The sequence below is a fragment of the Podarcis pityusensis genome (genome assembly GCF_964106645.2).
Source record: "Podarcis pityusensis genome assembly, chromosome: 13".
Classification (NCBI taxonomy): Eukaryota; Metazoa; Chordata; class Lepidosauria; order Squamata; family Lacertidae; genus Podarcis; species Podarcis pityusensis.
The window spans coordinates 41,743,809-41,756,158 of record NC_138038.1 but is presented as its reverse complement, the minus strand read 5'-3'; the positions used below and the strand labels follow the sequence as shown (position 1 = coordinate 41,756,158).

Genomic DNA, 12,350 nt, shown 5'->3' with positions numbered 1-12,350 from the left:
GGGGTAAGAGAGGACCCTTTATGAACTTTTATCTGCCAATCAGCAGGTAGATCAATGGGCTGACTCAGTTTCCTATCTTCCTCATCTGTTATGATTCAGGACCTGGGGGAAGGAAGAGGATTAAGCCTGCCTTGGGAAGCCACACCCTTGGACCAGGAAAACGAACCCCCCACAGACCCCAATTCCAGGTCTTACCAAATCTCGCAGAGCTTGCACATCCGTCAGCACAGAGCCCGTCATGGCAGCAGGCCTGAATTCTTGTCCTTCGTAGCTGAAGAGAATCTGGGCTTCCTCCGACGCAAAATGCACCATGGAACCCAACAGCATGGCCACGTCCAGCTTCTGGAGGAGAGACAGTAAGTCTTTCCTTTAAAAATATATATGCAAAGCTTTGAAGGCCTCCCTTATGGCTGGAGAAGCAGTCGCCTTGACATGCCCAATATTCGTTTGGCTCTAGTGTGGAAAAAGCCAAGCCGCTTCCAGGTGATCTGTTCACTGAGCATCCAAACTTATTTGCTTCTGGGGAGTTTAGACGACGTCGTGTCAAACAACTAAGAAGCACTTATTCCACACTTCCCTTGTCACACAAGGATTTTGGGGTGGGGGGAGGGGAGCGAAGCATGTCTGCAACACTCCAAATCTACTTTAATTGCTGGTATTGGCACGTGACTGAATCCCACCTAAAAGCAGCTGCAGTCTGGAAGCAACCCTCAATTATCCTAGATATAATTATATCTGCCAGAGGCAAGCTCAAATCGCCAGTGGATTTGCCAGGAAGAAATTTCAGGAGGCCGTTTTACATGTTATAATCTTGCAGCTTCCAGACACAGGTTTTAAAATTAAGGGAATGGCAGGAACCATCTTGCTGCAGAAACTGGCCTCTGAGCTGGTGTTGTGTGAAAAATAAGAAGTTTTTTGGCCTGAAAATTCTCTTTCACTGACCAGAGAATTTTATTACTCATCAACCAACATTACCTTTTCCTGTACAGCGGGTGTTTCATTTTTTAATTATTATTTTCTTTTATCGTTTAACAACAAAAAAAAAATGTAACAACTGAGGTTTACAACTGTTTTAAAAATTAGGTTATAAGCCACCACCCGCAATTATTTTTAAGTCAAACAGAGGGCGTACAAATACTAAAACAAATAATAAATAGTTGAAGATTAAATTAATCAAACATAAAGTTCCTGAAAACAACTGGTACATTTTGCTGGAAAGCTGGTAGTACGGGGGGGGGGGGGGAGGGTTGGCAGGGCAGGGCTGTTGTCATATTAATAGGGAAAGAAGCTGAAGTACGAGAAGCCTCATCAGTATTGGCATCCCGCAGGCTCCTGAAGGGACACCCGTTCAGCCAAGCAGTTGCCCGAACTTAGGATTTCTTATTGTTTTACCCAATTTGTCATGCTTTTAAACTAGTTCATTTACACATTTTAAACTATAGATGTTTTAATGCTCTGATGAATTGGTATTATGCATTTGAATCAGGTATGGGTTGTAGGATTGATTTTACATTTGTAAACCGCTTTAGAAGCCATTTGGTATGAAAGCAGCATACAAATGAATTAATAATAATCAGTGGATCCGAAGCCAATGACAAGCAGAATCAACTAGTTAAAGGTTTTCCCTCCCCTCCTGAGTTCTACGAGGGCAATACAGAGAACTCAGGAGGAAGATGGCAGCCAGGGACACCCTCTGGGCTGGTTTTAAGAAAGGAAATAGGCAGGTGGGGGCCAAGCAAGGTTAGGAAGGAAGTGTCCCAGTTGCCCTAATGCAGCTCCTATTATGGAACAAGTCAACAGGAAAGGGAAAACAGAAAGGTTGCTTTTAAGATGAACAAACCGTAAGGGGGAGGGAGGCCCGTCCAATGTCATCCTGCCCATTGGTGCTGGGACAGCAGAGACCCTGGGCCTTCACGTAGGGCTGAGACATGTCTGAGTTTCTTATCAGGATGAGGGTGCGGCCAGGGATGGGGGGCAGATTGTGCCGAACGGCAATGTGGATTGCTTTCTCCAGAGCCTCCTGGTAGCATTGCAGGAGAGCATGGCTGCAGCGAATCTCCCTGTAAAGGAAGACAGATAAACAAATGAACACACACATGCCAGTCAACACCTGAGCCACCGCTGCAGTGATGGAAGCTTCCCCTGTAGTGTTTTGCAGCAAAGTGAGATGTAGTGTTTCTTCTATTTAAACAAGTAAGTGAACTATATAAACAACCTTGAATGTGTCTATTAACAAAAAAAAAGACAATAGCTATGCCACAGTGCTCTTCACTCCAAGTACCCCGCTATATCAGACCTCACATCCACATCTATTCCAGCATCCTGTTCTCACTGTGGCTGACCAGATGCCCACTGGATGGTTAAGTCCAGTCAAAGGCGACTATGGTGTTGCGGCGCTCATCTCACTTTCAGGCCAAGGGAGCCGACGTTTGTCCACAGACAGCTTTCCAGGTCATGTGGCCAGCATGACTAAACCGCTTCTGGCACAACAGAACACCATGACGGAAACCAGAGGGCACAGAAATGCTGTTTACCTTCCTGCCGCAGCAGTACCTATTTATCTACTTGCACTGGTGTGCTTTCGAACTGCTAGGTTGGCAGGAGCTGGGACAGAGCAATGGGAGCTCACCCCATCACGGGGATTTGAACCGCCGACCTTCCGATCAGCAAGCCCAAGAAGCTCAGTGGTTTAGACCACTGTGCCACCCACACACAAAACCACTCTCCCCTCCTGTAATTCCCAGCAACTGCTATCCAGAGGTATACTTCCTCCAACAGTGAAGGGACTAACATAGCATTATCCCCCTCCAGGATTTGTCTAATCCTGTTCCTAGCTAAAAATGAAACTCCCATATTCCATTGCAATGCATCTCTGGGTCAAAGAGGCTGGAGACAGAAGGCCCCGCCTCCAAGCATCTCAGAAGCATTTGATTGGCTGCTGTTGGCCGAACAGGATGCAGGGCAAGAGTGACTTTTCGCCTCCTTGTGGAAGCACGTACTTCCCCTCTTACTTCCCTGCACTTCTGACGTGAACAGTCCGCCTCTCACTTCTCACCACACAGCCAGCCCCATCGCTACCTGGCCTTCAGGAGTTTCCTCTTCTCGCGCTTCACCATACTGAAGATAACGGGGATCTCCAGACACCCACGCAGGCTTCGCCGTGTCCAAGATAGCGATGACCTCCCATAGGAGATGTTCAGCCCATGTCGCTGTATGATCTTGAGGATGATGTCTTTGTTGCTAGGGAAGGGGGTCTCTGTAGGGAAAGAGAGGGGGCTGGTAAGGTGTTTATCCCAGCCAGCAACTTCCAGCCCACCCACTCCCTTCAAAGGCTGCTGCAAATTTGTACAACCTACAGAAAACCTAGCTGCCCTTGCTGTCATACTAACTCACCCACCCCACACAGGTGCCTTGAAAGTCACTCAGCCAAACTCCTTCATCAATCCCTTCTGCTGTTCTCACTTTCATAGAAGTCCCCCTCACCATCAACCTTCCCTCTCTGCTATTTTCCTTGTGCCGCAGTCAGATCACTGACACCTGAGGCCAGCAGTGATAGAATGCATTTCATATCTAGGGTGTTGTTGTTTAGTCGTTTAGTCGTGTCCGACTCTTCGTGACCCCATGGACCAGAGCACGCCACTGCCTCCCGCAGTTTGGTCAAACTCATGCTGGTAGCTTCGAGAACACTGTCCAACCATCTCATCCTCTGTCGTCCCCTTCTCCTTGTGCCCTCCATCTTTCCCAACATCAGGGTCTTTTCCAGGGAGTCTTCTCTTCTCATGAGGTGGCCAAAGTATTGGAGCCTCAGCTTCACGATCTGTCCTTCCAGTGAGCACTCAGGGCTGATTTCCTTCAGAATGGAGAGGTTTGATCTTCTTGCAGTCCATTGGGGAAGCCTTATTCAGGCTGAGGGACAGTCCAATACACAGCCCAAGGGCCACATGCTGCCCTGAGTACTTCATTGGCGGCCCTCAGCAACATTTCACACACACCCAACCCTTGCACTGCCTTCCCGAAGCTAGGTAAGCAAGCCGCTAGGCTTTGGGAAGGAGGCGTGAGGGCTCTGACAGGGTCCTAGCAGAGTCCGGTGCCTCACTTATCCAGCTCTGGGAAGCCAGCACAATAGCTGGCTTTTGGGCTCGCTTTCTCCCACCCACCCCACAAGTGCAACAAGGCATTGTGTAGGCCATGGGTTCCGTGCCAAAGTACTGTTGTGGACAGCTTGGTATGCAAAGCTGGACTGCCCTGTTACAGGGCCTACATGCCAGTGGCCCCTGGTGGCAGAGGCAGAAGTGGGAGGAGCAATGGAAAGGACCATTACTTTTGTACTGTAGGCTACATGACAGCAATGCAGAAGTCAGGTTTACACACACAAACACATACACTCCTGGGCAAGGCAAGAGGTACCAGCATAGCCTAAGGTCACATTCCAGTCAGGCAAATGCACTCAAGGCGAGTGTGGGACAGAGCTGCTGGTGGGTGTGGCCTGGAGAGAGTCCCTGAGGGCCATACAGAGAGGCCTGGAGGGCCACATGTAGTTCCAGGCCCAAGGATCCTCACCCCTGTTTTCTAACCAATTCTCACTGGTGCCTTTCAAAAATGCCCTCTAGTGCAACTTGGGTGGTATGCAGGCCTTACCCGCCTCTCTGAGTTCATTTTCCAGATCTTTCAGGACCTTGAAGGCTGAAAGGAACCGGAAAGGGAGCTGCCTGCTGCGAATGACGGATTCCTGGGAGGGGCAGAAAAACGTCAACAGGAGAAGCAAGGGTAACGGGGGTTAAATCAATGCACTGCGCATTAAAGTTGCTATTACAACCGAAGTACTGAAAATTATGGCTGTCCATCAGGGGCAGATTTCGCTGTTGTGCCAATAGTCCCCCCCCCCCAAAAAAAATATACTTCAACATTTCTTCCATAGGTGCAAATGGAAGCCATACTCTTGTTGCAACACAAGAATGGTCAAAGTGCCAAGGCAAAAAAACCAAAACAGCGCTCAGACACGGAGCTCTAAAGCACATACCTATGCCTAGAAACGTGGCAGAAAAGGGATGAGAAGCTTGAGATTCAGGTAGCAAGTGACCTTTCTCTAGGAAAGAACCTGGAGAGTTTAACCCCATAATCCCAGGTTAGAAAGACAAATCCCCTGAGCACCTTCCTAAGCTGCTGTTAAAAAATAAAATCTGTACGAGGGCCTCACCTTGTCCTCCAGGCGCTTCAACAGTCGCATGTGGTGTCGATCGCTGACCCCGGTCCGCAAGATGTTACGCAGATTCCGCAGCATGGCCATGAAAGGCAGCTTGTCTGCATCTGCAAAAGGCCAACAACAGAAGCTTGGGAGGGACTCAAACTTTGGGCCAAAGTCAGAACTCTGCACCAACACGAGAATAATTTTGAGGCCTGCATGAAGCAATCCCCTCCCCCTCCTGCTGAAGCTAGGGATTTTCTGCAACCTAGAGCCTAGTTAACGTTCGAGATTTGGAGGGTTCCCCAATTTTGAAACCAGGCCAAAGTTTTCACATCGCGGAAGGCATGCTCCTTCTACAGGCAGAATCCTAGCGGTCTGGTGGTAAGGAGAAATGCAACATACTTATTTAGAGCATTTGTACCTCACTGTTCAACCAAAATGGTTCCCAGAACAGCATATAAGAATGAGCAAAAGGGAGGGGAAGCAGACAAGGGGGGGGGGAGAAAACAGCTGCTGATTCTTGAAAGTTAAATAGTATTTCTGTATCATGACCGGCTGGAACAGAAGCAACTGAGGGTCTGGGGGAAGCCGGATGGAGCTGGTCTCCTCAGCAGACCCAACTGAACCGAGTCCCGCTTCTCCCACAAAAACGTATGTCAGCGAACAAAATAACTGTTTCCTTCACTTGCCGCAGGTGTGAACTGGGATATTGGGGCACCACTTTTCAGCAGATGGGGAAACAACCACAACAAAACTCAACTTCTCTCTCACACCTACCAATCAGCTCTTCCCAGGCCTTGGCCTTGTTCCCCAATTGGCTGAGGTCCCGCTCCCAGGTTTGAGGCTTCGGCAGCCTCATACGAGTGCCAGCGAGGCTGGAGTCCCAGGGCCCAGGGAGGCGACTTCGAGAGAAGGCACTTAAATCCGAGGGGTACCTGGAGAGTTCAAGCAAGAGGAGGAGATTTAGGGCGAAGGTGGGATGGCTGAAGGCTGATTTGAAGCTCACTGGTGAATCATGGCCCATGCAGATCACTTAATACATGCTGATTGCTGGAATTCTTGCAAAATGATTAGCTCAACCGTGAAATTTAACAGGGTAGGTGGGTTTGTCAAATCAAGGTTTATTTATTTGTCATGCATGCCTCTGCTTCCACTGCAAGCCTGACACAGCTCTGGGGCTCAAGAGCGCCATCTAGGATGCAGTTCAACAACCAGCTGAAGCATTCCGTCAGCTGACCCCCTCCGAGGGCCAATCCCTGCCCACCAGGTCCTATAAAAGCCCTATCCTCGGAACCTGCTGTTCAGTCCAAGCCACATGCTTCCTTCGGAAGGAGTGAGTTAAATGGCAGAGCATCCCTTTTAACATTCGGAAGGTCCACAGGTTCAATCCCTGGCATCTCTAGATGAAGTAATAATAATAATAGTAATTTATTATTTATACCCCGCCCATCTGGCTGGGTTTCCCAGCCACTCTGGGCAGCTTCCAACAGAACACTAAAATACGATAACCTATTAAACATTAAAAGCTTCCCTAAACAGGGCTGCCTTCAGATGTATTCTAAAAGTCTGGTAGTTGTTTTTCTCTTTGACATCTGGTGGGAGGGCGTTCCGCAGGGCGGGTGCCACTACCGAGAAGGCCCTCTGCCTGGTTCCTGTAACTTGACTTCTCACAGCAAGGGAACCGCCAAAAGGCCCTCAGCACTGGACCTCAGTGTCCAGGCAGAATGATGGAGGTGGAGACGCTCCTTCAGGTATACTGAGCCGAGGCCGTTTAAATCAGGTAGAAAGAAACTCCTGCCCGAAAGCTTCCAAGAGCCACTGCCAGTCAGAGTAGAGAATACATAGGCCTTACCTGCTCACACTTCAGAAACCGAAAGGCTACCATTGGCCAGGAGGAGGGGGGATTCAATGCTACCCAGGAAGCCTCACCTGCGTCCCAGGACACTCATTACAAGCTGGGCCGGCTCAGAGATGTGAAGGCGCTGGATCAAAGCCTTTAGGGAGAAGAGGTCCTTGGTGGCCACTGGACACACCTTTTCCTTTTTCAACTCCTCTTCAAACTGGTGGGAAGCAATTGACAAGAGGACTAAGAAATCTCAAAAGCCACTTTGCGTCTTCAGAGAAGTTTTGAAAGGGGCTCCCAGAGCCCTTTCCTTGAAGACAGGAGACCTCGACACAACACTTCAAAGTTTCCTAGCCCTGAGCTATACACAATTAGAGACTTTAGTGTTAGGAAGGGAATGTGGTACCCAGGACAACACTTTCCTCTGCTCCCCCAGGTATGTCTTACCTTCCTCTGGAGCAATCTGGCTTTTGTTGCAAAAAATGTGTTCCGACCAGGCCAATGCTCTTCCCAGTTAGAAGCTCTTGGCTCTTGCTGAGGAAACAAAATGAACAAGCATTAGCCACAAACAAACAGTGCAGGGTCCCTGGGCCAACTACACATCACAAATACTCCTGGTACTACAGATATGCCCCAATATGGATAAGCTTCTATAAGCCTGGTGTCTGCATTTTACAGTTTCTGGCGCTCAAAGCTCACAAAGCAGAAGATAAATACCCGATTGGCGCCTCCACCAAAAGAAGGAAGGAAGGAAGGAAGGAAGGAAGGAAGGAAGGAAGGAAGGAAGGAAGGGGTACAGGGTTAGATACAAGGGAACAAGACATTTCTGTACATTTTTCCAGCACAAGAGTTTGTCACATTCCACATGAAGATTTTTTCAACGAGCGATTCCTGCATCTTACACAGGAGTAGCTATAGATTAGTTCTTTCCAAACAAAAAAAGCAAAAAACACATTTAGCCCTATAGCCACTTCCTGGCCCCAGGCTCAAAACCTCCCAACTCATCCAAGCCCAGTGATGCAGGCTCTGTCCCCACCCAACCATCAAAATTGCAGCTCGCTTCCCTCACACTAAGCATATTCCCTGCTGCAGAAACCTTCCTCCAAGCCATTAGAATGTTTCTGAACACTCCGTGGTATCACAGCAAGTCAGCTCATGTTTAGCCTATATCAGAAAGTACAAAGATGATCAGGAACTCTGAAATCAAAGCACCCACCTTCCTGGGTTTCGGCCAACGGCTTCTCTTCCCCTGGCTCTTGCGGTTATTGTATTTGGCCAACTGGTACATGTCAAACTGCCGGAACTTATCAGCCATTGCAGCACGAAGGCAGCAAGGCATTGGAGCCAGAGCTTTTCCTTCCCCTGCTAAGCTCTGCATGCAAGAGAAAAATAATAGCACCATGTGATCACCAGGACGAGAAACAGTGCTGCATCCTGGATTACCAGTGGAACTCCCTGCTAAAGGATTTTGTGCGGTCATTCTCTCCTTACCTGATAGAGTTTGGCCACCTCCTTCCAGTCAGAGGGAAGCTGCACAGTGTGGCAGAAATACCGTCGCAGATGTGGGCGGCAGGGCAAAAGGCGAGCAGACAGCGCCAGGAGAAAATTGGCCGTACTGCGGATATTCAGTTCCTGGCGAGTGTACAGGGCAACCTGTCATTGAGGGAGAGAGAAGGTGCACAGAAAAGTATATCAAGGAGAACCCAGAGAGGTTTCTAGAGATGTTGAAGTGAGTATGAGGACACCACTACACAAAGATGAGGCAGCTGGTCTGGACATTTTCCTAGAAAGGTGGACCTCATTCGTATCATGTGTTTGTCACACCTCTCGGATTCTGTCACAAGAAGGACAACGGCACAACTACTGTGCCAAACCTGACATAGAACACCATCATTTTTGTTGGGCTAGCAACTGCACCCAGCAATTCCAGGTTAGCACTGAAAGCTCCAACGCAGATAATGCTCTTAGCACAGATTCCATGCTTTTGGAGATGCAAGTTTCTAGCCCTCTGTGATCACACAATAGAAGGAACAAAAGCAAAAATGACACAATTCGATATGAGGATTCTTTTTTTGCTGTCCTTTAATTTCCACATTCCTTCTGCAGCTCAAGATCTTTCAAGTACCAGTTCCCACCTCCCACCTGGAGACAGTTTCAGAACCAGTCTATTTTAATTTGTTACAACCAGATAATTTGCCAAGGACAATGGCAGCTTCTGGAAAGGAACAGCATCCCAGAGCCTAGGAAAGAAGATCTACCTCCCTCCAAGGAAGAGCTCTAGAGAAATGAAATGAACTCTGCAAAATTTCTTTTAACACTCCCAGAGTTCCCTGGGGGAAAAGATTGTTTAACTGCTCTGCGAATTGTAGCTCTGCGAAGGCAAGAGAAGTTTCCAATCAACTTTCAGCACACTTAACAAACCAGAGTTCTCAAGATTCCTTGGGGGAAGCCACTGCTGTTTACAGTGGTGAGGTGGTGCTTTAAATGTGAGGCATAGATGTGGCCTAACGACATTTAGAAAAACTGCTGCATGCCACTCTGAGCCTAGGGGGACTGTACGGGACATAAAAACAAAAAATAAAATAAAAAGTCAACATTAAAAGGACACAAAAGAGATTAGCTTACAGATAAAAAGAGCCACGTTCTTCTGCATTTTAATTCACATTTATCCTTATGCAATAATTTAGGTACTTTATTGGAAGAAATTCTCCCACTTGCGATTCTCAACAATTGGCACTCAGTCACATTACCGCCAACAAACTAATGGCCAGTCCTCTATATAATTGACAATATCCTCAGGTTTTTTTTAAGAGAAAAAAATATTATAATGACATTTTGCAACAAGAGTGCCATCAGCACTTGGGGAATTCAATGGCATTCATGAAAACAATCTAGGTAAATATTAAACACACATCGAGAACAGGCAAGCGTTTCTTTCTGGTCCAATGATTGCACCGCAGTGCCTCTCACACACACCCCCTTGTGACATTTTGGGTGCAACCCCCAGAAATCCAGGCTCCCAGTTAACTGCCCCCTCGTACCTTGAGAATGAATTCAGGATCATGCTCTGCTAGGCTCTCACACACTTCCATCAATGCCTGCTGAAGCTCACCAGGAGGATTTCCAAACTTTGGCCCTTCCACCAGCGAACAGCAGGCCAGGCTCAACAACATCAACTAAAAAAGGGGGAAGGGGTTAGAGGAGAAAGCCTTTGAAAGCCTCTCGTGAGAGTTTCTTTCAAATTACAAGGTTCTAGTCCAGTGGACACCAACCACTCTTAAGCTTCTAAGAATCCACCACTGTAACTGGATGAAAAGCTGGAAGCTCTGGATTCACTTAGATTTAGGGGCAGGTGACTGCCTTGGGCTTGGTGGGTGGGTGCTGGTTCCAGTTTGCCCATTACAAGAAGCCCCTATCAACTCAGTAGTTGAAACGGAAACCTAATACTAACAGCAAATCTTCGCCTCTATATCTAGGAACACTCAGCTGCATGGCCCATGTTGTATTGTGTGCACTATTTTCCAGTGCCCATCCAAAAACAACAAACCAGAACCACTGTGTTCCTAACTAGGAACAAGCCAATTTGTCCATTTCAGTTTCTCTTGTTTCTCCAAGCTCGGCTCCCAACATCAGTTTACAAGTTAAGAAAAAACCCTCAAGAAAGTTCATATACATTTCAGTGCGAATTTCTCCTAATGTACACCTGCTTGTTTGCCGTTTCACCTACCATACAAGGTCAATGGAAACTGCAGTGTCTTTGGGATATTTTGGTTTTATCAACACAACCCGAGCATAGGATGGAGGGGATCAACACAGCATTAACATCCCAGCAGATCTTTCTTTCCCGTTACGTTTCCAAGGAAGTTTCAAGCTCAGTTTTGGCTCCAACACAGAACAAAACATGTCTCCATCTCTCCAGGGTCAGCATAACACCTTCTGTCTCTCTCTCTCACACTTTCACATTCATTCATTCATTCATTCACACACACACACATGTACATGTTTAGCCTATTCTTCTCCATCCCAGAATGACCCAGTATCCAGCCAAGCGTGGTGGAAGAAGACCCACCCATTTGTCTCTACAGCAATAGAACTCACTCTAAGAAACAAGTGATGGGTAAAATTAGCTAAGCTGCCACAAAGGAGCTAGTCTGACTTGTTCTGATGCACAGAATCACAGGTTTGGAAGGGTGTATGGTCATCCAGACTGACCCCCAACCCATAACAATCTGTTATTTGGCTGGAGAACTGTACTGCAAAATTTGGAGCAAAGTGAACTTAGAAGGAAAAATACAGTATTCCAGTTCACATAACACTTTGGAAATTGCAAAATAGGCAATTTGTTTTTAATTGCAAGGTGAATCCAAAGTCTCCCCAACCCCTAGTTCCTACCAGCACAACACCTCTCACCTTTTGATCTTTCACTTGCTGCTCTTTGCTCTCCACAGGCAGCTCATCAGCCAAAGAATCGTCCTCTTCCGACTGCACTTTCAGGTCATCTTCGGGCAAAGTGAGAACATACTCTGGGATGGCGCCAGCAGCTTCCGCCTCATCCCTTTCCTCCTGCAGGGGAAGAAACCCCACTGTCCCTTAGTCAAAGTTGCAACCACTCTACAAGCATTATCCAATATTCATTTTCCAGGTGTCTTTTACCAGTGAGTATAGAAACACCAGCAAAGTTCTCAGGCACAAGACCCGTGCAAATGCTTCATCTGAAACCCCTGAAAACAAAAAAAAGCGTCCACAACCAGTAATGTTAAAGTGTGTATTAATTGTGGCCACATCTGGCCACACTCCTCAGATGTAGTTTGTAAATAATAATAATAATATTTTTTTATTTATACCCTGCCCATCTGGCTGGGTTTCCCCAGCCACTCTGGGCAGCTTCCAACAAAATATTAAAATACAATAGTCCTTCCTATTAAAAGCTTCCCTAAACAGGGCTGCCTTCAGATGTCTCCTAAAAGTCTGGTAGTTGTTTTTTCCTTTGACATCTGGTGGGAGGGTGTTCCACAGGGTGGGCGCCACTACCAAGAAACCTTCACCCAAGTAAAAATAGCAATGAACATGTGTAGATTATGACTGAGGATTCCCCCTCAAGCTCAGGGATGGGGAACCTGTGACCCTGCAGATGTTTTCGGACTTCAAATCCCATCAACCCCAGCAAACGATCAGTGATGATGGGATTTGTAGTCCAGTGGAGGGCCACTGCTTTGGCTGCTGGCCCGAATTTATGGAAGGAAAACTCTTAAAACCCAGGTTTTCCTAATTGCCTAGATGGTTGTTTTTTCCCGGCTATAAAACTTTCCTCCATTCCCTTTG

The 12,350-nt window shown here is 47.3% G+C and overlaps 1 protein-coding gene across 1 annotated transcript in view; it reads right to left on the bottom strand.

Annotated features, from left to right (window-relative positions):
- The window catches only part of TEP1 (telomerase associated protein 1), a 54,264-nt gene that overhangs the window by 37,830 nt on the left and 4,084 nt on the right, over nt 1–12,350 (bottom strand). The window contains exons 4-15 of the mRNA XM_080978140.1: nt 11,439–11,591; nt 10,070–10,204; nt 8,520–8,681; nt 8,245–8,400; nt 7,476–7,562; nt 7,115–7,245; nt 5,963–6,120; nt 5,198–5,307; nt 4,639–4,729; nt 3,079–3,256; nt 1,841–2,060; nt 196–342 (exon numbers count right to left, since the gene is read on the bottom strand). Of these exons, the coding sequence (XP_080834266.1) occupies nt 196–342; nt 1,841–2,060; nt 3,079–3,256; nt 4,639–4,729; nt 5,198–5,307; nt 5,963–6,120; nt 7,115–7,245; nt 7,476–7,562; nt 8,245–8,400; nt 8,520–8,681; nt 10,070–10,204; nt 11,439–11,591 (1,728 nt within the window). The remainder of the gene's footprint in view (nt 1–195; nt 343–1,840; nt 2,061–3,078; nt 3,257–4,638; nt 4,730–5,197; nt 5,308–5,962; nt 6,121–7,114; nt 7,246–7,475; nt 7,563–8,244; nt 8,401–8,519; nt 8,682–10,069; nt 10,205–11,438; nt 11,592–12,350) is intronic.